The sequence below is a fragment of the Vespa velutina genome, chromosome 2 (genome assembly GCF_912470025.1).
Source record: "Vespa velutina chromosome 2, iVesVel2.1, whole genome shotgun sequence".
Classification (NCBI taxonomy): Eukaryota; Metazoa; Arthropoda; class Insecta; order Hymenoptera; family Vespidae; genus Vespa; species Vespa velutina.
Genome location: NC_062189.1, coordinates 12,111,690 through 12,136,143, shown reverse-complemented (window position 1 = coordinate 12,136,143; position 24,454 = coordinate 12,111,690). Strand labels below are relative to the sequence as shown.

The following is a 24,454-nucleotide window of genomic DNA, read 5'->3' as shown; positions in this document are numbered from 1 at the left end:
TTGGAAAAAATGGTTTTCAACAAATAAATCAGTTGCTTCTCTCGCAAGCAATTTTTGAAAATATTTTGAAACGCAATAACATTTTTCGATTACAGCGATCCAAGTGACTACGTCGTTAACTACGTAATTTAACCACCTTCATTGCGCTTCAAATGGAAATATCAAGACAAGATAACTCAATTGTGCAATCTTGTAACGATTATACAATAAGATAGATATAAATAGTTATACGTATAAATCACATTTTCATCTCTAAAAATCAGGCAAGATTAGGAACATATATTTAATACAATTATAATAAAAATACTGTATCAAATTGATTCTGCGATTAGATTGTATTAGATTAATCAATATTTAAAATGTACCAATCAACGTGTGCTCTATATACGTCAAGGTCTTTGATTGGAGGATATAAAACCGCTCTATTTGACCCGATTTCTATAATATGATCGAATCCAAGAGAATGAGATAGTATAACTTTGGTTTATTTTCTACTATTGGCCACACGATGACGCTGTCGTACTTGTCGTGGTGAAGAATTTTGAATCATTTTCTTCGGCGCTTGGATTCTGGGTGGGAGGGAGGCGAGAAAGATGGCAAGGGACGAACGAATCGCGTGCTAACGCAAAACGAAGGCAGGCGTTACTGGTGTGGTTGCATTTACGACGACAAACGTGCAGTCAAAGTAATTGACTATCGCCGGTTTCATTTTTTTAACAACGACGCGATGAATAACATATTTTTGTTAATCATGTGAAAAGACAAGCATTTATGAAGTCAAAAGAGTTTCTTAAGTAGCTGCTCAAAAAGCAGGCCCGGCCAAAAACACTCCTTCTTACGATGTCAAACATGCAGCGAAGATTTTTTCTGAAGAGTCTCGCTATACGACGGCGTGTTTCGGCTAAGATTTGTCAGTGAAACCGGTGCCAATGAGCGTGAATATATGGCGGCGCGAGTATTTTTACTTAGTATCTTGTTTACAGAAGTACTAAAGCCCGCTTGTGCTGCAGGTGCGTCTTTTACTGTTGCCATCAGCTCTGTTTGTTTACACTCATCGATGTCGCATGGCAATTCATAAATTGCGGAAATACTTGTAATCGCGTGTCATGTTCTTCGAATTACACACTTTGCTTTCTTTTTTTTATTTATTTTATTTCACCCACGTATTATTTTTTTTTTTCGTTAAACTTTTGAATAATTGAAAATATTATTTTATTGGTTTGGATATATAATAAATAAAAAATTGTCTTTATTTAAATTAAATATTTTTTTAATATTAAAATAGATTGATAAATGATTAATTATATTTTACAGGTGTCAAAGGTATTGGAACAGGTATAAATAATAGAAATGTATCTAAATCGGATGGTTCTGATACAGATTCAACAAAAGGTTCTGCTACAACAATAGAAATACAACCTAGTGGACATGTAATATTGGGTAAAAAAGCGATAACACTTAATTGTATAGCTGGTACGAATCAAAATATTTCCTGGTTACATAATGGAAAACCAGTACCACCATGTGGTTCTACCCGATGCAATTTACAACGTAATGGATCTCTTCTTTTCATTAAGGTATTTATAAATTTAGATATAAGATATTAATTAAGATAAGGAGCAACAAATGTAATTTGTATAAAAAATTATTCTTTGCAGAAACAGAATTTCCAAAAGTCACAAAAGTTCAAAGAAAAAGAAAATACCAGCCTTATTAATATTAAGAATCATATTAAAGATGAATATCGCTGCATAACACGCACTGATTTTGGAGGACTACTGCGATCATCGCCAACATTCATTGAAATAGCAGGTAAGTTGGCTATAATAATAATTATACTATATATTATTGGTTCCTTAGATAAAAAACTTAATATTTTTACATTTTGATATTATAGAACTTGCCCATGTATTTAAAGAATCACCAGAGAATGTAACTGTCCAAGAAGGTGAAGTAGTAAGATTGTCTTGTATTATAGATAGTGTTCCCTTTCCACCTAATGTTACATGGGAGCATAATGGAGAATCAGTTCAGCTTAGTCTTAATAATTCAAAGTTAGTAATATTTAATACATATAAACTAAAATAATCATTAATATTTTGAATATATATTCATGAAAATCTTTGATATTGCAGATATTCAATGGTATCACCAGGTGTTCTGTATATAAGTACAACACAATTATCAGATGCTGGTTCTTATAGGTTTAAAATAATAATAAAACTTATAAATACTACTATATGAGCAATAGTAGTATAAATACTGTTATTGCTCATATATTATAATGGTATTAAGATATTTTTCGTTTTTTTATTTCAGATGTGTAGTGACTAATGAATTCCTAAAGAAAACCAAAAAAAGTATAGAGGCAAAACTGACTGTTATTGCTAGATCAAAGGGTGAAAAATCATATAAATCATCATCTTTATTTCCACAAATGTCATATAATCATTGGCTACTTAATGGATCAAGTCTTAATCTAGCATGTGCTGCATCTGGTTATCCACTGCCTCTTATAACATGGACTTTCATACCTCGCTTTGCAGGTATGTAATTATAAAAGTTTTTATCATTTTCTAGAAATCATAAATACTCCCATTACATCAAGTTACTCATTTCAAGGTAACAGCAATGTTCCACAACCTCGCATTCTTGTTAATTCTACTACTGGCATTGCTATACTAGAATTAAAAAATGTAAGCATTTCTGATGCTGGCATCTATCTTTGTTCTTCAAGAAATTCAATTACAAATGATTTGGAAATTCAGGTATGTATGAAGCTATATGTTTATATGTATATAATTATTTTTTGATATTTATCAAATTTATTATTTAAATTATTATAGAATATAACTGTAAATATATTGGTACCTCCATCGTTCTTGAAAACTCCTATGAATCAAGTTTGTCCAAATGGAAGAACTGCAAGATTTGAATGTCAGGCGCAGGGTTTACCTGTACCACAAATTTATTGGCTAAAGGATTCTCTAAATATTACAGTCAATGGTAAAAATATTAAAGTATTATTATTGTAACAAAGTTCTTTAAATATTTATACAACATAAAAAATAATATTGTAAATTATAGGACGTCGAACAACTTATATAAAAGAATTCAACAAAATGGAATTGGCAATATCGGCAACAGTTCCATCAGATTCTGGTCTGTATCAATGTGTAGCTGTAAATTCAGCAGGAGAAATATGGGCTGCTGGTCGGCTTCAAGTAAACTCATCTCGTAATAGTCCTGCTGCACCTACCTCTTTAAAATGTCATGCTGTGTCCCCAGTTAGAATTTTTATTTCATGGGAACCACCAAAGTCTCTACCGTATACCAGTATTACAGCTTATACCGTCCATTATAGCCCTGTTGGTAAGTTTTATAATGAAATATATATTTAAATCAAAAGTTGTAATAAATTTAAAATTTTAGAATTCTATCAATAAGAGCTTGTAAGTTATGTTATATATCATTTTTGTTAAAAAGAAGGTGGTAAAGAAGAAGTTTCTCCTCCTGAGCCAGGCAATTCCACATCTGTAGAAGTAACAAAACTTCTAGAACCATTTACAAATTATTCTTTTTACGTACGAGTATGGAACATATATGGCGCTAGTGATCAGTCTGCCACCATCTTGTGTTCTACAGCTCCAAGTGGTATGCATATTTAAAAAATATTACTATTTATTTTTTTAGTAATAAAATAAATATGTAATTTGATAAATTATAGTAACTAAAACTATGTACCATAGACTAAAGTAAGATTAATTATTTTAATTAGTTCCTAAAAGCACACCGAAAATAAGTATGAATGTTATTAGTAGTACAAAGTTAAATATATCATGGGAGTCTTTAACAAAAAGGGAATCTCGTGGTATTGTGGTAGAATATAAATTGCAGTGGAGACTTCATCAACATCCATCATCTAGAGTACTATTTTTACCTGCCACCACTGAACATTATATACTTTCTGGTATGTTTTTAAGATTAACAATAATAAAGTTTCATTAAATCTAAATTTTTTTAATTATTATAAGTACTTGATTAATAAAATTAATATTTTGTAGATTTAATACCAGGAGCTAAATATGATATACGAATATTAGCAAGAACAAAACAGGGATGGCCTAATTTGAATGAAATGCAATTAAATTGGAGTACTATAACAATGCCTCCTCTAGATTCTAATGAATTTAACATTAGAGATTTTGTAGACATGCAATTATTAAGTTTTAAGATTTCAATAATTAAAGTGAGAAAATGATTTAAAAATAAGTAAATGTTTTAATAGGAACTGGAATCCTACTTTATTTATGATTTTCTTGTTTAGGTCATCTGGAAAATAGATTTGAGAGAAAATAATAAAGTCGAGCCAGATTTTGATTCTTGGCAAATTTACTGTGAAAATTCAGATGGATACAAATTATTAACTGCTGTTATGCCCCGAAATGCTACAGAGTATACTTTAACTAATCTTGGTAAGAATTAGAAAATAGAAAAAAAGAATTAGAAAAAAGCATTAGAAAAAAGTTACTTTTGGTTTTAATATGGAGAATTGATTATATGTAATAATATTTATATTATCATTTTTTATCTCTTAGAAAGGAATTGTTCATACACTGTGGGTCTTTGTATGGTAAATTCTGGCGAAGTAAGAGATTGTTTAACAAAAATCATTGATATTACTCATTCTGGTTCCAGTAAGTAATTTAATTTCTTGTTTTTTTAAATGAATTCACGATTTTTATCTTATATTTTCTTATTAAGGTAATGTATTCATGGCTTTAGAGGCTATTCCTGTTTCATCTACCTCGATACATGTGACATGGACAGTAACTGAAATGCATAGTGTACATTCCTTTGAACTTTGCTATCATGCAGTTCATATTGAAAGTGTTGAAGCATCCAAATGCATTACATTGTATATATAAATCTATTTGAGTTTATTATATCGGATTATATAATGTACTTGTACTCAAAATTTTTTAAATTAATGATAATAATACGTCTTCCAGAGATGATACCAAGATGACTGTTGATAAGTTAAAGCCATTTACTTTGTATCAATTTAAAGTGAGGATGATACGATATGAAAATAATCAAAGTAACGTTTACAGTGAATCTGTTGAATGTTATACTAATGAAGATGGTAATATTATCTATAATGATAATTACATGAAAATTATAGCATATTGACTTATTTTACGATTATTTTAGTTCCTGGAAAAGTTGAGGATATTCAATGGTTTTTGGGCAATAACACTAAAGTTCGTATTGCATGGAAAGAGCCAAGTAGCATAAATGGAGTGATACAAAATTATTTTGTTGCATATACCATGAATTTAATGAACTCTACTGGCTCTTGGGGAAATGTCACAGTTCCTGGAAATAAAACATCAACTACACTTCCAGGTTTAGTTCCAGGAAAACGGTACTTTGTAATTGTACAAGCAGCTACAAAAGCAGGTTATGGTAAACCATCAGATCCTATAATCATTATCACTGGTGGCACTACAAATAATATTCTTTCATCATCAGATGAACAGAAGCCACCTCAAAATATAAAACCTGATCAAAGTCTAGGTAGTTATTATTTTTATCAAAGTATGATTTTTTAAGCAAAATTTCTTATTTTTATATGCATAATAATATATTTGTTTGTTTAAATAGGTATAATATTGGGTGTAAGCATAAGTATAGTATTCATAACCATTTGCTTATGTAGCATTTATTGTCGAAATAAATGCGAGAGTTCTAGATCTTTAAGAGATGGTGCTCAACCTCTAAAAGGACGTATTTTGGTGCGAAATGGAAACGGTTGTTGTATCGAATCTACAGCTCCTGTGAATCAGCAAATGAATGTTACAGTTACTTCTAATGAAGTTGAACTTGCTGGCCTTTGTCCATCTTCACCAGTTACAACAAATCCATATTCAGATACCAAAGTAATTCAATTTTAATATATATTTCGAGATAATTTTTTTTCGTGTAATATATTCAGTAATTTGATTTAGGGAGGGCATTCCAATGGTGTTGTGGAACCTTGTGTAAAGGAACCATTACTATCACCTTGGGATGTAAATGGAGAATCAAAGGATATTTGTCTTGCGGAAAACTCTCAGGTATAAAAACAATATGGACTACAAGTTTCTTTTAAATTTAATAAATGTATTACTTTTTTGTATTGTGAATTTTTTTTCTTTTAATATAATTACAGTACAAAAGGCGTGATAGTACCGTTTTAAGAAAAAATGAAGAAGAGAATCAAGATTTGGATGATACACAGTTCACTATGGTCAATTGTACTTTAGACAGTAACAATGGCAGCCTAAACAATAATTCAGGGTGTCCAGATAATGATATATCATCAGAAAACGTTATCTGTACATCTATTCCAGTACTTGGACCAAATGGATGAATACGCTAATGACTAATCTTGGCTGTTCGCATTTTCATGAATTGGAATACAGCAGGTAGGAATATGACGTTAATTTAAAAAGCCTGTTACGAAGTTGTTGCAAATGAGTAGAATCAGATATTATGGAAGCAAGAAAAGTCAAAGCTTATAAAAAAGTAGAAAGGAACATAAGTTAAGAAATAAAAGTTAATACAGTTCCATAAGATTTATATGACATATATCATATGATTCTGTCAAAAGAAGATATCATGTTTGAAAAATAGTACTCAATTAAATTTTTGAATAATAACATTAGTATTACAGACAAAAGTAAACTTGTTAAAAATCCAGGTTTTCTTATTTACATTTCTGATTAAAATTTGAAAAATTCTTATAAATTATTTTACATACAAATTAAATAATGAGATCTTTGTAATAAAGTTTTCGATTTTAGATATATATATGGATACCTGAGTATGTTTAGTTACAGTCAACTTTACATCATGGATATTAATCCCTAGGTATCCATAGTTTGTATAATTAATGATAGAAATGTACTTGTTTTCACAAATTATTTTTAACATGTAAAAATGAAAAAATGTTTATACGAATATTTTGAAAATCGTTCCTTAAGTCAGAATATGATAGCATGGACTTTGAGTGTATGTACAATGTAACATATGACATTGGAATACCTAACATAGAACAACTAATAAATATGCTATGCACACATTATGATAAACAAACTACGGCTGATAAATACCATTCAGCAATGTGGTATCAAATTTTTTTGCAAAAATATTAAATTTAAATAAATAAAAAAACTATATATGGAATAATAATGCATTGAGTATGAGTCCATAAATACATTAAATGTCTAAGTGTGCAAGGCCTATACAATTTTATAATTGGCTGGAAAACTAACAATTTATTTCTTTTTTAATGATGATTATACTAGCCATTCCATGATTTTATTTTTTCATATAGTTAAACATAAAAAAATATGATACAAATTTCTTAGCATTAGGAACTGAAAGTAGATATATAATTTGATACTATACATGTGTCAAAGTTAGTAGATATAATTTTTTTACTTTAATTTCATGAGTATATAGATAATAATTATAAAGTTATGGTTTATAAGTTGAAAATTCGCTATTCAAATGAAATAAGAAGATAAAACAAATGACATTAACAAATTAAATAATAAATTAAATGCTTCACATTACAAAAGATTATATAGAATTCACATCAGTAGAATCAAGTAATTTTTACAAATCTTTAATATTAACTGTAGATTTTCTTATTTTGATATATTTCAAAGTTTCAGAAATCCTCTGAATGTAAAAAGGCAAGTTTAATATTGTAAAATAAAATGAGTATTACAAAAGAACTTATACATTAACTTAGATACACAGAACAATTATATAATAGATCCTAATCATGAACATTCTTTATGTCTCCAATATCTTTAAAAGATTCTCCATAATAACAATTTAAATAATTAGACAATTGTAAATGATTCTTACACTTTTAATTATTTTTATACTATATTTTTAACTATATAAAAATCATGTAAATTGTTTTAACTGATCATTATATTTTTTATTTGTTGAAATATTAAAGTAAATTTTAAAGTAAATTATAAAGTAAATTTTCAAAAATATATTTATTATCTTTGTAGGTAATGAATATTATTTTATTATTATTGCACTTTTATCAAATACTTCTATTATTTTTATCATAAACTTCACCCAAAATAAAATTCACCCAAACAGAAGCTAGAATAATTTTTAACATGTATCAGTAATATTATAATATATATTACTTTTCTATATAAAAAGTAAGTTTCATTTACAATACAAATTCAAATACATTTTTATGTACTTTTGTCTGTATATATGACTAAATGAATACATCAATGATTAAATGTATTTATTTTAAGAATAATTGACTTATAAACAGTAAAAGTTCTGTGTATCGTACAATAGACAAAGGAAAAATTTGCAAGTATATGTATTCCAGACTGGTGCATGTTACCATGACAGAAAACCCATTACAGTACCTGATAGAATAAGGTGTATCTTTTAGAGTGAGACATAGACATGTCAGTGTTGTTACTGTACCTCCACTATCTGTTATTTATTACTTTTAACATTCAGTGATATTTCACAAAATCATATTACACTGAACCATGCAATAATGTAGTTGCCATGAGCACATAATTAAATCAAGTAAAGATAGAATTATATTGGACCTATGCGTATTAGAACTTCAACTGCATCTTTATCATATAGAAAATATCTATGCTTCTATAAACGAAAGAGAATTTTTTAATGTTTAAAATGTTCCCATTTTATGTTAAGAAAATTGCTATTATTCTAGACTTTTTTGTAGAATATAAGAACATTTTTGAGACAGTCCTACATTTTGATTTAAATGTACAATAATATAATTTATGTATTATCATTGCATATATATCTTTCATAAAAACATTCTTTTTAATTATTTGAGAATATTCAATAACATTCTAAGAATGATAGCTTTATTTAGGCAAGATGCATAGAACTCATTGCATATATCTTAATATTATATAAATTTTATATTTCATATACATTATTAAGTTCATATATCATCAAACAATAATTGCAATAGTTTATGTTCTGCAACATATTACACATTCTGATGTTTGTTTTGTGATTTTATATAAGTTTTTCTTCTATTTGGTATTACATCCATTATATCTGTTATACCTTATGTTATTTCTGTATAGTATTGTACTTCCACATTTGTTAAATACTTGTTACAAAATTTGTTTTAAGAAAAGGCAGTTGTATAATTTATTGAACTATACATCATCAAATGTATGTGTAGTATTATCAAAGACAGCTCATCATTATCTCTATGAATTTCGTTTATTGTATGTTTTTTTTTTTATATATAACATACTTTATAAAATATACAGGTAGTTCTCGGCTTTACGAATTATTTTATAGTTGATTTCTTTTTTAGTAAAGTGAAAATTTGTAAAATAAGAATGACTTCTGTTCCTAACAATTAAGTTTTTCCATTGAAAAGCTTGATAATGTTAAATGAAAAAAGATTTTTGTTTTATATTATAGTATTTTAAAAAAATTCTTGAAATAAAGAATTTATAAAACATAAATCCATAAAATGGGAATTACCTGTACATTAACTTTTCATATTTAGCACACTTTACAATGCAGATGTTACATAATACAATAATCTATATATATATATATAATATATATATATATATATATATATATATATATATATATATATATATATATATGTGTTTAAGATTGTATCAGTGTTTGGCTTCTAAATAACAAAATCATTTACTAAAAATGTTAAAAAATAAATAAAGTACACGTATAAAGATAAATTTGAATTATCAAAGGAAAAAGATTGATTTTATAAATAAAATTATTTTTGAACTTTTTTACATCATTTTCGATAAAGAAGCATTTTTTATAAAAATTTGAAGTATGTCATAATTTATAGCATTCCATTTATGATATTTGTGTTTTGATTCTGTTTATATCCCACTGTAAAGTCTTTTTTCTTTCTTTATAAAAGAAAGTAAAAAAACATGAATGTAATCTTAATATATTAAAAGACTAGCACTGGTATTTTCATTTGAATGGTAAATATTAAGTAATTAAATGATGTGATAAGTTTAAAATTGTAACAATCATATATAGGGTCGCCGTGCTATTGTGTGAAGATAATATCGATTATAAAATACAAATGAAAATAACATTATTCAGATATAAAATAATAATTAACATGAAAAAACAAGCTACTTTTCTAAGGTAGAAACATGAGATACGTACATATTGTAGTATATATCACATTATTAGTCTTCATTCTTTACTATAGTTCACTGTAAACCACATACAGTAAGACTTACCGATGATTTGAGTCAATAACACTATAATTATTAATCTAGTTTTCACGTTTAGTTCATTACTTAAACAATTACTAATAAATTCAAAATTCTTAAGCTGTGTTTTTGTAATTATAATTTTTATAATATATTTTTCATATATGCGACATGATATATTTTAAAATATGAATGTTTTGTTCTTCTGATAATATTATTATTAATATTTATTTTAAACTTAACTTGGAAACTAGCCACAAGAATCTCCTAGCTTTAATATGAAATAAGCAAGATAATTTATATCCCATTTATTTTGCAATAAGCACCAGTAATAACTGATTAATAGTGTTGGCCATATACTGTTGAAGTATTAATACTATCGTGCGGCGACTCTAGTCAGACATATATACCTCCTCAGTTATCGCTCTGCAGAGTGACTTACATTACTTAATTTTAACTTAATGTCTGTACCTACTAGACACGATAATTTAGACTTATGCATTTTACCTCGAAAAAATATATCTTCATGTTCAATGATTAAATGTAATTCAGACATTACTTACTTTATATGAGAAAAGAACCTGTAATTATGTTGATTGGTATTATATATTGTTATATGTAGCAATTATTGTGTATCAAGTAAATATTAATAATTTATTTTCACACACTACTCTTTATTATATTTTATTAATATCTAGAGGATTATATTATAAAGATTATGGCGTTTTGTAGAACGCACTTGCTGTGTACATACTTGTAGTCATAATTGTACATATATTATTTCTGGAAAATATTAAAAGTATATATTTTAATATATTACATATAATTAACTATATAAAATTATAACCTTATTGTTTAAAGTATTAAAATTAAAATGATAAACAAAATATCTAAGAATACTGTTGAACTTTCTGAATACAGCATCTTGTTGTAAATGAAAATTGAATAAAATTAAGATAGAAAAATGCAATTTCTTTCCTTTATATATTACCTCTACCTAAAATGAATTATATTTAAAATATAAATAAAAACACAGGAATTGATAAATTGAATAACTTTATTATCAAAATGCTCGCTGTATATTTCTTAACAACAGTTTTAAAAAAGAAATGCTATTATATTTGTGGTATTTAGTACTAACATAGATTTACATCATTTTATGCATTCACCTTATGCAAACATTAGGCTTTTACTATATATATCTAGCGATTTTTATAAGGATTAATATCATAAGAATAAAATCTTCTAGCTTAATCACGTTGTTTGTACTTGGCTTAATACGTTCCCTTATGTATGACATATTAAGTACTATAAAATATAGTGATAATTATTTGGAATAGAATGATTTTCAGGTTCGCTCACAGCACTTGGAAGATACAGTTGAACACAATAATTAAAAAAAAATTGCGTATCTCTAACAATTATCAATATCATTTATATATCTTCAAATTGTTGTATATAAAAAACATATTTGGCCAAGTATATATTAATTAAAATTAATTATCAAAATAATTTATATTTTATCTTTAATTGAGGAGATTTAGATAGTATTAAATTATTTTATGTTACTATGTAAATACATCCTCAATACTTGTTTTAATTTAGGCAATTTCTGCACTTTAAAAATGACAATCAAAAAATTATCAATCAAACTCGTAATTAATAGAATAACAAATTAACCTGCATTTTAATTATAATAAAATTAAGTACATTAATCTCTACTTTATCACATTGGCAAATAAGCCCATCTATGAAATCATGATCTTTTATCTTGAAATTCTATAAATTCACCTAATGTATTATTAAATGTGTAAAATGTGGTTATATATAAGTATTCAGTGTATACTAAAGTATGTAACTTTCGTACTTGCGTAGATCACTAGGCACAAGGTGAAACGTTTCTATGTATGTGTAAGTTATTATAAGCATTCAAATATTCTGTATAAAAAATTATTATTGATAAGAGTTAAAGTACTAAGGAATGTGGAAATATCTTCATGGCTACATAATCATCAAGAACCTGAAAAATTAATAAAGGTACATTGAAGAAATTCATTATATATCTCTCTCTTTCTCTATATATCTTCATTAATATTTATATCCACATTACCTCTTTAAGTGATTCTTTTGTGAGTTTAGGATATAGATACGTAAAACCTGTATTAAGAGATAGCTTCCCAGATTTTAAATATAAATGTTTGTTATAAAGGAGTTCTTGGTCTATGTATGGAGACAAAGGACTGTTCTCCACTCCATCTTTATTACATGCATCGGCCCAAGGACCCATATGTTTGTCATTTACCTCTTCGACTACAGAACTCATATCAGTCTAAAACAAAAATAAATTATCTTTTATTATGGAAATATGGGTAATATGGAATATTAAAAATATTATTTAGATAATAGCACTTTTAATTAGGGCAAGTAATAAAAATACTTATTGAAGAACACCCAATATATATAAGTATAGATAAGAACATACTAAGAATAATTTTAAAATCCTTCTCATACTTTAGCCAGAGTAGATAGTGTAGTACCCCAATAATCGTGGTTGATATTAAATAATTCTGAAACGATAGCACTTATGGAGCCTTGAGTGGAATTTCCTTCATCAACAACATTATATATTTGTCCTATTGTATCAGATCTGTTTGCTACATGCCAAATAGCTCGAGCCATATCTCTTACATGGACTGTATTCATACGAAGATCTGGTCCCCAAAGTAATTTCATCATTTCTCCTAAATGTTTATAGACCGCTCCAACTACTAGCCTTGATGCTGAACAATATAAATATAGATGGATGATACTTATTTCATTGTAATATATAGTATATTATTTGTAATATAAAACCATACAATTCAAGACATTATATCATTTATCAGAGTATAGAGCTAAAAATGAAGATATTTCTTTGAAATATATTTTTAATACCTAAGCCATTTCTATCACCAGGTCCATATACTATTGCTGGTCTAAGAATAGTATATTTTAAATTTGGTATGTTCTTCAGATCATGTTCCACTTGTAATTTATATTTTGCAACAAATGTCCATGGATCTCCATTTTCTTCTTCTATACACGGTACCTTTACATCATTGTAATCAATTAATCATAAATGCATATTTATTTTGAAATATGATTAATTCGATGAAACGATAGAATAATTTATATTACTTTTTCAGAAGAACTCAGATTGCCCGAACATATTTCAACAAAATGATTTGCTTTAATTTTGGCAGCTTGTTGAGCACAATTAATACTTAATTTGTAAATTCCTTCTTTATAAACGGGATCTGTTTGACCGCATTTTGTTTCTCCAGCGCAATTAAAAACATAATCAATCGGTTTGTCAGAAGCAAATGCATTCTGACAGGATGCTACAAAGAGATGAAATGTGCATATATACTGATACACGAATTCAATTCTATTTAATTTAATACGCAGGTAATACCAATAATCCTTTTATTACCTGCATTTATTAAATTAGCGCTTTTAAATTCAAGTAGAGGATTTTCAAAAATTTTCGTATGTTTCGAATTTAACCAGGCAGTTTGCGGAGGCACTTTATCTACAACACGTAGGTACGATACCAAATCATTATTCAGTAAATATTCCACGAGATTACGCCCAATGAAACCGCATCCTGTGATAACGAGAAAATGTTTTTATTTATTCTATTTCTAATGTCAATTCTATTATTAAAATAAATCAATTATGCTTACCTCCTAAAACAATCACTCGCGGTTTCTTATCAGTGACGGGCGTTGCCATAACTGCTTAACATTTAAACTTCTTCGTTTTTTATGCTTAAATCTGGTTACGATCAAAGTCGTTATATTATAATTATAGATTTCTCTCAAAATTATTTATGAATGTTTTATCAGTGTTACACTTGAATTAACCTTAAAACCTTTTATATATCACAAAGAATTGTTTTCCGCCGCTTCCTACATATGTCAAATCCTTTATTACAGCTGATCATAGATGGTGTTTTGGCTCAGTCTACTTTTCTTCAAACCGTTATAAATTATAACCGTTATAAATTAGTAATGGTTTTTTATCTCAGTTTCTCCTTTTACTCGAAAAAATTATATTTCATTATATTATAAAAATGATAAAATGAAAAAATCTTATAATAGGACAATGATCCGAAATCCGTGGTGATCGAAGCGATACCTAGTAATCACTCTCGAAAGTTTTATTATTAACAGCTGGTCTTATATGATGACAGCAGAGTAATAATATAAATGTACAAGCCGTTACAAAATACTGGATCATAAGGGACTTATGTACACAATGTCGATAATGCAGAACACATATATCATAAGTCTAAAGTCCTCTTATATAATTTGATATATAGTTCATGCAGTATTTCGAATGTTACGCCCTCTATTTACTAGAAAATATTTATAGCGCAAGTGAATTGCTATTGCTTATTGCTATAACCAATAGAATATCCTTATAGGATATTTTGTTATAGATCCGTTTAGTGGATTCATCGAAAGTAGGTCTTTAAAGTAGGTCATCTAAAGTACAAACTTTTAACCCTAAACGTGTCGGTGTTAAGAATTATATCTTTTTCTTTTTTATTGCGTTGTTATATTGTCGAAAAACAAGAGATCTTAGTTTTTAATTTGCAACGTCTAATATTGATCACATACACTTTTCATAACAGTAGCTGTTACCGTAACGTAGGAGTCCTGCAGACTTCTGTGTCACGTTTTGTAACGTAGCATTGCCACGGCAACGTTATTACGGAGGATTTGACTTCATTTGTTGCGATATAGGTTACAAGAATAAATTATACGAAATATTTGGGAAATATATTGTAAATTTTAAAAGTAAATTGTGGTATAAACAAATTTTTCATTATATTATCTTTGGATGAGATAGACTTATATATTCAATATTTTATAGATACTTCGTTTATCGCGCGTCAGACAACTTCGCAATCTGATTGGAGATTGTAACAATAGAAATCCAACATGTAGAATTTTTCGACCGCTACTGTAATTGTTACGGCAGCCAAATTGAGTAACGGAATTGGTCAAAATTTTACTGTACTATTACGGAAATTTTATATGTATGTAGGCTAAAGGAAGTTTCTATACATTTATTACCAAATTAAAAGATATTTTAGTAATTTTTGCTGTCACGTTGGCTTTTGTCAATGTCCAATCAAGAATTGCTTATAAAGTAAAAGGGATGAAAAGTAATAGACATGTTTTCTGACAACACCGATCGCGATTGCTATTACTGTCTGATCACATAGTTTATGGTTCATAGTCAATCTGCTCTGTGCGTCCGCCGTGTATTTTTGTAATAATACGAGATGAGAATCTTATTTTAATTGTATTGGAAAATTTCGCGCGAGACGTGTATATGTTTACGGAATCAAACAAGAACTCTAGGATAGTTTTATTCCTTTTTCTTTTCTAAAAGTTACGAGAATAGGAATGATTTAATAGTGAAAATGACATGAATTCATGCTGTGCGCGTTTCGATATAAAGGTGGGAGGGGGAGGAAGAGAGATGTGTCGGTGGATGAATTACTACAATTTGCTTAATAGCTAATAGACTCAAAATTACTGGTATGCTTTTACGATCCATTCACGATGTCCGCATATGTGACGATACTGCCATACCTTTTCCTAGGATTATTAGGTAATTGACCATTGTATCATTTCCAACACTTGTAGTTATTATTTTAATTGAAATTTTAACTTGAGACATTTAGATTGTGTCGTTTTTTTGGTAAAAGCATTCACTTTTATATTGATATATTACTTTTTTTAAGTATTGTATTACTTCTGTTAAATATCATACCTGATATGTAAATACAAACAATTATTTCAGTTATATTCTTCTATATATAAAAATACAATACTAATAAAAATACAACAAATTACATAGGTTTTACATTAATATGTACATTATAAAATATTAATTATTATCAAACTTTATTATAAAGGTTGTTATAGTTCAGCATTTATATTATATACGATATATATATACGATTATTTGATTAAATCTTAATCGTGAAGCTTTTAACGTTATTAGTTATATACATTGAAAGAAAATAATATAAAACATTTGTTTGTATTATAATATTTGCTTTATAAGAGTTTTTAAACATATATATCATCAGTATATAAATATTTTTATATACAAATATCTTCTTTAAAGTTAAATATTTATTACAGGAGTTGCATTAGGACATGATGTTAAGGGTTCTAAATTTTGTGAATTTTATAATGAAACTATGTGCACAGAAAGTCAACAAGGTTGTTCAGGAAAAGAGGAATGTGGTCCACATGACCCAGATAAACGTAATCATTGTTATGTGCTGTGGCATATTGACAGTGTAACCAAAAAATCTATAATTAAATTGAAGGTTTGCTTGCACGAACTGTTTTATATATATATATACACATATTTTTGTTTTAATGTAACATTTAATATTATATTATATATTATTGTAGGGTTGTTTCTTAGATAGTAAAGAATGTTATGACAAACCAAAATGTGTTGAAGAAAATGCAGATAGGCAAAAGAAATTGTTTTTCTGTTGTTGCGATGGTAATATGTGCAACCAAAATTTTACGTGGGATCCACAACCTACTCAACCTCCCCCAGTTGTTCATGGTAAAAAATTTTGTGATGAAAATCTAATACATTGTCTTTTTATTTTATCAAATATGGAACTTAATAATGAAATATTTTCAGAATACGAACCGGTTCCAAATACTGAACAAAAAGTAATGACACTTGTTTTATCCATATCAATTCCTATTTTCTTCCTTATACTAATTTTACCCCTTTTGTATTGGTGCTATAATCGTAAAAAATTGGGATACTTTAATGAGGTTAGTATAAAGTAGAAAAAAATTCTAGTTTATATATATATACTATTAACTTATTAAGATAGTTTTAAATAACGTATGCCTATCTTATTTATTTTATATGAAAATATATCATAAACATAACAAAGTCATAATTAATAAATACTATAAGAATTTTTTTTACTCTTAGGTGCCAACGTTAGAACCATTACCTTTACCTCAGCCATCTCCTAATTTAGGATTACGCCCAATTCAACTTCTCGAAATTAAGGCTCGAGGACGATTTGGAGCTGTTTGGAAAGCACAGCTGAAAAATGAAATTGTAGCTGTAAAAGTTTTTCCTATACAAGATAAACAATCTTGGCAAACGGAACAAGAAATATTTAGACTTGCACATATGGATCATGAGGATATATTGCGTTTTATAGGTGTTGAGAGAAGAGGAGATAATTTGCAAGCAGAGTTTTGGTTAATAACTGCATACCATGAAAAAGGTTCTTTATGTGACTACCTAAAAGCTAATGTTGTAACATGGCCTGAAATGTGTAGAATTGCAGAATCTATGGCTCGGTAATTATTATTTATTAATAGTAATTATCATTAATTACATTATATGGTATCTATATTTTTTTATATATAATAGGGGATTGATGCATTTGCATGAAGAGATACCTGCTAATAAAGTTGATGGCTATAAGCCAGCGGTTGCCCACAGAGACTTCAAGTCCAAGAATGTGCTTCTCAAAGCAGATATGAATGCTTGTATAGCCGATTTTGGCTTAGCATTAATATTCCATCCTGGAAAGCCTTGTGGTGACACACATGGGCAGGTAAATAGTTTATGTTTCCTATATGCACAAAAATAATATATATAATTTTATTAATTATCGTTATTATTATAGGTTGGAACAAGAAGGTATATGGCTCCTGAGGTTTTAGAAGGGGCAATCAATTTTACAAGGGATTCATTTTTGCGAATTGATATGTATGCATGTGGACTTGTATTGTGGGAGTTAGCTTCACGATGTACTGTACAAGATGTAAGATATTATTTTTTATTCAATTCTAGAAATAGTTTTGTATAAAAAAATATAATAATACAAAATATATTTATATATTTATATACAGGGACCAATTGGAGAATATAGATTACCATTTGAAGATGAAGTTGGTCTTCATCCTACATTAGAAGATATGCAAGAAAGTGTGGTACACAAAAAAGAAAGGCCACTTATTTTAGAAACATGGCGTAAACATCCGGTATGTTGATTTTAATATATATCTTTAGAAACTAAAATATATTGTCTTTTATATATATTCGTTATCTTAAATACATGTTGTCATAGGGACTTTTATCAATTTGTGATACGATGGAGGAATGTTGGGATCATGATGCCGAGGCCCGTCTTTCGGCTTCGTGTGTAATGGAGCGAGTGGCTACATTGAGTAGGACACTTGTTTTAAATTCATCTACATTAATTCGCGTTGATAATACCAACGAGTCTATCAGCACTAAGGAGTCTAGTATGTAGTTAGTATATATGTATTATAGTTTTAGTTAAATTGCACAACCATTTCCTGTATCATAATTTTTTCATGTACATATGTGAGAAATGCCAGAACATCAAATGCATGAGCATTTTAATCATCAGAATTTATGATTATATTATTTTTTTATCTATTAGATTTTTAACTTTTTAAACTAGAATATAGATTTAGATCATAATTTATAATTTATAATTTATTATAGTAAGAATTATTGATAAACGAATATATAGAAGTTAATAGCTTTTGAATTGTTAGTTTTTCCACAGTTTTTACCTAATTTGGCTGTGCTGATTTTATAATATGATTTTTTTATTGCATGCAGCTTGATTATATACTAGAATTTACATTGCAAAATATATGGAAAATGATTTTTTCTTTCTGTTTGTACAATGGATATATTGTTTTATTCTGAATAATTATGTATTTAACAGTATTTTCAGCATACATTTTACATTTAAATCCGTGAAATATATGAAATAACAAAACTGTTGGTTGCTTGTACATATAGAAGAATGGTACGTACATTGAAGCAAATGCATAGTTGTGCCTGTATAATCAAACATTGTCTTTACTCTGTAATGTTATTTGTACCTATTTTATAAAGCAAAATTTTTTTTCTTTTTAAGACATCTTAAAAGAAATATATCAGAGTCATTTCTGTTATTATTTATGCAAGTATATTCAGATATTTACAAGATTTATTTAATAAATATTTTAGATGAAATCTAAAGAGATTAATTGCATTTAGAGATTAATGGAATCTTTTTTTCAATTATATTATAAAAATGAATCATTTTGCATCAGTTGATCTACTTTTGAAAAATAACTTATTCAAAGTGTGAGATTTAAAGATTTTATATGAAGTTTGGAGATGGATATATTATAATCTATAGACTATATTTAAAGATTATTATTTATTTTAGTATATAATATAGTATATTTAACGTGATATATATTTTTGACTCTGATATATTTTTATTTATAGATCAACTTATTCATTAAAAAACCTGTTTATAGTAATTATGAATTTAAATGCCAAATATTCCACTAATTTAAATTGATTGTTCACTATAAAACATTGTTTATAAGGTATTATTCAGGATATATTTGTAAAGTCAGATTTTATATTTAGTGTACAAATTATATCAGTACAGGTGCAACAGAACTGCATTGTATATCTTAATAAACACTTTTCAGTTTGATAATGAATTCAAGTACAAGACTTTTACTACATAATGTACTATATATCATTACCTTGGAACAAAAATGAGGATAACTGATCAAATGTATAATTTCATAAAATATCTATTATGAAATATTGTGAGCATCATAAAACAAAATTTTTTTATATGCTGTAAGTTAAAAAAATTATTTGGGTATTTATAGCTTTACTAATTTATCTTTTGTAACCCCTGCATCGGAATCAAATATCTCTTGATGCTTATCAAAATTTAACAAAACTAAAGTTGTTAATGAGTGTGTATTATGATGCGCTTGATTATACTCATTGCTGTAGATATAACATTAATACTCTCTGAGATATTTGGAGAACAAAAATGTTTGAAATCATGAATTTATATAAAATATTACAAGATATTAATGAATTTATATTAAGATATGCAAAAACATAATAACAAATTAATTCTTAGTTCTATTGTTTTTTAATATTTTTTGTTTATAAGCTGATTTTTGGATTTATTAATTGATTTTCTTCCAAGAAAAAATGCTATATTTTATGAAGGCAACTCAATTAGATATTCACTGTTTAGACGCAATGGAGAAGAATATTGTAATACTTTTTTTTAATTATAGAAATTATTCATAAAAACGATGAATTTACTAACATACGAATATAATATAATTATAACATAATTTTTCACGCTTACATTAAATGAATTCATTAATTATATCAATAAGTTCAATGAAAAACTTCATTTTTATCTCCAAATTACCTGAAGAGCAGCTGTATAAAATTGTATATGATATGGCATCTGTAACATGAGGAAAATTTTAATGCAGAAATATGTTAAATGACTTTTATGGAATAACACGCAAATATTGTACCAGTAAAGTAAAGTTATTAATATTAATAATAGGGTACAATTTTTATTGACTTTGGACATAATAGATAGATAAGCAAAAAATATGTAGAATTATATTACTTATGAATTACATTATTTGTGAATAAACATAATACTACATATTTCTCTGACTGTCGTTTGTATGTTATATTACAATCAAATGTTAGTGTAAATTTCATTTTCAATCATCAACTCTTAACTCATGAATTAGAAGAACTGGCATTTCTCATTAATGATCGTTACATAATTATTATTTTGAAATTAATAAAATAGAAACAAACAGAAATTTTGACAGTAAAAAGCATTCTTTTAAAGCTACATTACATGTGTATTGTAAAAACTTGATATAAAAATCTTATTACAAAGTACCTGGTAGATACAATCGAATTGTTCGGTTGAAAGCCACAAGGAATTTACTAATATTGTTGCACAATATGTGTTATGTGTCAATTTGGCTATGTTGGTTTAAAGTTTAAATGACAACTTTGTCATGACTTTCATCAAATGTGAAATAATTTGCTTAAATATAAAATGAACCTTAATTCTTAAACAATTCTTTATTGACGTATAAAATATTTTTCTGTTTCGATTATGAATAAAAGTTTCATGAATAATTATTTAATAAAAAATGATGCATTATACTCTTTTCTAATATGTTTCTTAATTTGCTTACATTCATAGTAAAATCCTTGCCTATTTACGAATTAATTTTTCGTACATCAGTTATTTTGATCATATCAAATATTAATTCAATCATAGATATGTAAGTACAATGAAATGCTCTGTTTTATATACAATTTCTATTGCGCTTTAATGCTAGGTAGAAGAATTAGAAATTTCTAATAAGTTAAATAATTGAAAAAACTTTACTTGTTGAACAACTGACATTCTGAATTAATGTATAATGCAATTAAATGCATCTTTCATTTAGTCATATTAAAGACTGGTAAATATTACAATATTCAATGTTACATGCTTTGAAGTATTGTGGGAGTTTAGAAGCGTTTATTCTGCTTGTTCTTTAACTCAGGAGAAGACATTATTGTAATTAAATGTAGTGCTTACTTAGTTTGCAATAATTTTTAAAAAATGTAAATGTGTAGTTAATAATATTATATGCAAGTGACATATTTGTAAAAAGTATAAGAAATTATAAATAATAATAATGGAATGTTATGCATGTACTTTATCTGCTCTTAAAATGACTTTTCCTGAGTTAAATATCTTATGAATAAACAAATAGATTGACTATTAAAGACCTTTTAAACACCCATTAAACAACCAAGAATTATTCAGGCTAAGATTTTGATGAAATTAACAAGTTTTTTTATGAAATATAAAAATTTCCTCTTACTTGTTCTGCACGATCATTTATTACTTTATATGCACACATATATAACTATAAGCTAACGTTTATAAACATTATAAGTGATACAGTTTGGCTATAAAATAGCTTATGTAAAAATTGACACACAATGCAAGTAATATAAACATACATTAATCAAAGATATCACAATTAATATAGGCATCTCGTAGATTGTAAAAAAAATGGGAATGAATGTACATTGTGCATAAAAAGGCCTAATAATATTCTGACAATTCTTTACAATTTCTAGTCATTAACAGAACAAGCAAGAGGATAATGACCTTTTTTTAGCAGATTTGAATAGTGCCAAAAGGGAGTATACACATAAAATTGCATTGTTTATATATTTATTTGTACTTAAGTAATACATACACAAGAATCAGGAGCATGTACTTTCATAATCTTTATTATACATTGTTGACATAAACGGTGGTAAATCTCCGATTATTAATACTGCCATTACAATCTGATTATATAAAGAATTACTATAATTGCTGAACAGTTAATATAATACTATTTATGTGCATGCATAAGTTCACAATATGTTTAAATTTTTTATAAATTCTCATCTTTTTCTTTAAAATAAAATACATGAAAATTGTGATTAGATATGGAATTTGCAAAAATCTTAAATTATACAAGAAAATTAATGTCATTAGTTAAGTTTTATTTAAAAAATTAGAATTATAACGAATATTTGGACTTCTACATATCGAATAGTAGATAGCTATGTTAATTATAAAGTCATTGTCTTGTATTTTTTTAGAATCAGTCAAGTGTGAATAAGTTATTGAAACTAATTATTACTGTTTTATAAAATAGTATCTACTATTATAGAAAACTATAGTTTTTTCAAGTAAAGAGAAGAACTATCTATAAAATTTGTTTCCTTTATGTTTTCCTACAAAATGTTTAAAAACAACTATATTCATTCTTTTCTAAAAATTTGCACTTATTTAAAATTTCATTGATTTTAGTCATTTACAATAGAAAAATAATATTATCGAATAAGTTAATATATTTACAAATTTATAAGGAACATTATCAGCATACATATATAATTGTATTAAATTCTATAAATAATCCTAACATTAGTTCACGATTCTTAATAGTACCTTAAAAGCATTCCAGTCAATATTACATCGGTATGCGTCGAAAATGAATAAAATTTTAATCCGAGACAATTTTTGTATATTTTATGTAAAATTTCTCTATTTTTTATTAATATTCACGATCGAATACAAAAAAAGTGGGGTTGTATAATTTTTAATATTTGATGAACATACATAAATGTATAGATAATATACAATGGATAATTATTGCATTGTTATCGATAAACGAAATTTATATTAAAATAAATAATAAGAGATTTATAAAATTGGTCTAATAATTTGTTGATAAGATATTGTAATACTTTTTCACCATGATTTTAAATGATATGTAATAGGACCCCACCAAAATAAATTAAAAATATAATATAATGCTTTCAGGTACTTTTGTTATTATTCACTAAAGATATATGAAGTATTTAAATAATTTATTATATTATTTCCATAAAATTATTAGATCAAATTTTAAATTAACTCATGTATAATGTTGAAATTAATTACATATACAAACGTTCGCGTGTATTCTGTAATCAGTTTACTGTATACCTATTGTACATAAGATTTAGTAATATGTAAACGAATTAAGGCTACTAATATAAAAATAATTACTTATTTATCAATAGAAGTAATATGATTTATAGCAATAGAATGTTCCTACGCACACTGAATGTAACTGTCTTCAAGATGATAACATGTTCAGCTATAAGACCTATGTTATAACGACCTGATCAGAGATATTTCAGTACAAAAAATTTAGAAATCAAGTTTACTCGATTTTAATATAATGTGTTTGTGTCTGAATGTAAAATTGTGAATCATCTATAAAAAAAAATGAAAATATCAATTAATTCAACTAGCACTTATATGTTTTTATCTATTTCTTTTTCGTGTAAAATATAGAATATATGTGTAAGCTTTAATATTTACTAAAGATTATAATTTTGGTTTATTATGTTTAAAAATTATATTAAATAAAATTAAAATTAAAATTTTCTCCATTAATTTATAAAAATTAATTATAGGTAGAAACATATTAAGAAGATATGTAATATTATAAACATGGATATTTTATTTATATATACATATACAAACATACACAGTTTATTATTTACGAATAATGCTGTTAAAATGGTATGAGGCAGATATGTTTCAAGCAACTTATTTTATCTCTTTGTAAAATGTAAAGATACAGTACTCATAG

At 26.6% G+C, this 24,454-nt stretch overlaps 3 protein-coding genes across 7 annotated transcripts; 2 read left to right on the top strand and 1 right to left on the bottom strand.

Moving 5' to 3' along the window:
• Positions 1-556: 556 nt before the first annotated feature.
• LOC124947215 (protogenin-like) lies at positions 557-9,637 on the top strand. Of its 4 annotated transcripts, none has more exons than XM_047489052.1 (20): positions 557-1,010; positions 1,315-1,577; positions 1,659-1,812; positions 1,898-2,054; positions 2,136-2,204; positions 2,320-2,546; positions 2,623-2,768; positions 2,847-3,006; positions 3,088-3,372; positions 3,490-3,654; positions 3,779-3,970; positions 4,065-4,249; positions 4,328-4,475; positions 4,599-4,697; positions 4,765-4,918; positions 5,013-5,146; positions 5,215-5,580; positions 5,668-5,942; positions 6,012-6,119; positions 6,215-9,637. In XM_047489052.1, the coding sequence occupies exons 1-20, from the start codon at positions 944-946 to the stop codon at positions 6,413-6,415; spliced, it is 3,555 nt and encodes a 1,184-aa protein (XP_047345008.1). In that variant the 5' UTR covers positions 557-943; the 3' UTR covers positions 6,416-9,637. The 4 variants fall into 4 exon arrangements, with proteins under 4 accessions (XP_047345008.1, XP_047345009.1, XP_047345007.1 ...); XM_047489053.1 differs by having other exon boundaries at positions 558-1,010; positions 3,487-3,654; positions 4,786-4,918; XM_047489051.1 differs by having other exon boundaries at positions 558-1,010; positions 3,487-3,654.
• Positions 9,638-11,343: 1,706 nt separating this feature from the next.
• LOC124946368 lies at positions 11,344-14,598 on the bottom strand. Of its 2 annotated transcripts, XM_047486936.1 has the most exons (8): positions 14,210-14,598; positions 14,030-14,120; positions 13,777-13,950; positions 13,482-13,684; positions 13,239-13,392; positions 12,816-13,084; positions 12,415-12,633; positions 11,344-12,324 (listed from the first exon to the last, which is right to left on the bottom strand). In XM_047486936.1, exons 2-8 carry the CDS (start codon positions 14,076-14,078, stop codon positions 12,271-12,273), a joined length of 1,122 nt encoding a protein of 373 aa, XP_047342892.1. In that variant the 5' UTR covers positions 14,079-14,120; positions 14,210-14,598; the 3' UTR covers positions 11,344-12,270. The 2 variants fall into 2 exon arrangements, with proteins under 2 accessions (XP_047342892.1, XP_047342891.1); XM_047486935.1 differs by having other exon boundaries at positions 14,030-14,597.
• A 976-nt stretch (positions 14,599-15,574) lies between these two features.
• Positions 15,575-19,091, top strand: LOC124946367 (activin receptor type-2B). Its single transcript, XM_047486934.1, has 9 exons — positions 15,575-15,971; positions 16,511-16,701; positions 16,790-16,952; positions 17,034-17,173; positions 17,340-17,719; positions 17,793-17,979; positions 18,052-18,189; positions 18,278-18,409; positions 18,496-19,091. The coding sequence occupies exons 1-9, from the start codon at positions 15,923-15,925 to the stop codon at positions 18,679-18,681; spliced, it is 1,566 nt and encodes a 521-aa protein (XP_047342890.1). The 5' UTR covers positions 15,575-15,922; the 3' UTR covers positions 18,682-19,091.
• Positions 19,092-24,454: the final 5,363 nt, after the last annotated feature.

Coding starts and splice junctions, on each gene's coding strand:
- LOC124946368 (XM_047486936.1), bottom strand. CDS start 14,078: ATGGCAACGCCCGTCACTGATAAGAAACCGCGAGTGATTGTTTTAGGA. Junction 13,393..13,481: donor ATCTGAGTTCTTCTGAAAAA/GTAATATAAATT, acceptor AATGATGTAAAG/GTACCGTGTATAGAAGAAGA. Junction 12,325..12,414: donor CAAAAGAATCACTTAAAGAG/GTAATGTGGATA, acceptor TTAATTTTTCAG/GTTCTTGATGATTATGTAGC.
- LOC124947215 (XM_047489051.1), top strand. CDS start 944: ATGGCGGCGCGAGTATTTTTACTTAGTATCTTGTTTACAGAAGTACTA. Junction 3,971..4,064: donor TGAACATTATATACTTTCTG/GTATGTTTTTAA, acceptor AATATTTTGTAG/ATTTAATACCAGGAGCTAAA. Junction 5,147..5,214: donor ATGTTATACTAATGAAGATG/GTAATATTATCT, acceptor CGATTATTTTAG/TTCCTGGAAAAGTTGAGGAT.
- LOC124946367 (XM_047486934.1), top strand. CDS start 15,923: ATGTCCGCATATGTGACGATACTGCCATACCTTTTCCTAGGATTATTA. Junction 15,972..16,510: donor CCTTTTCCTAGGATTATTAG/GTAATTGACCAT, acceptor TATTTATTACAG/GAGTTGCATTAGGACATGAT. Junction 17,174..17,339: donor AATTGGGATACTTTAATGAG/GTTAGTATAAAG, acceptor TTTTACTCTTAG/GTGCCAACGTTAGAACCATT.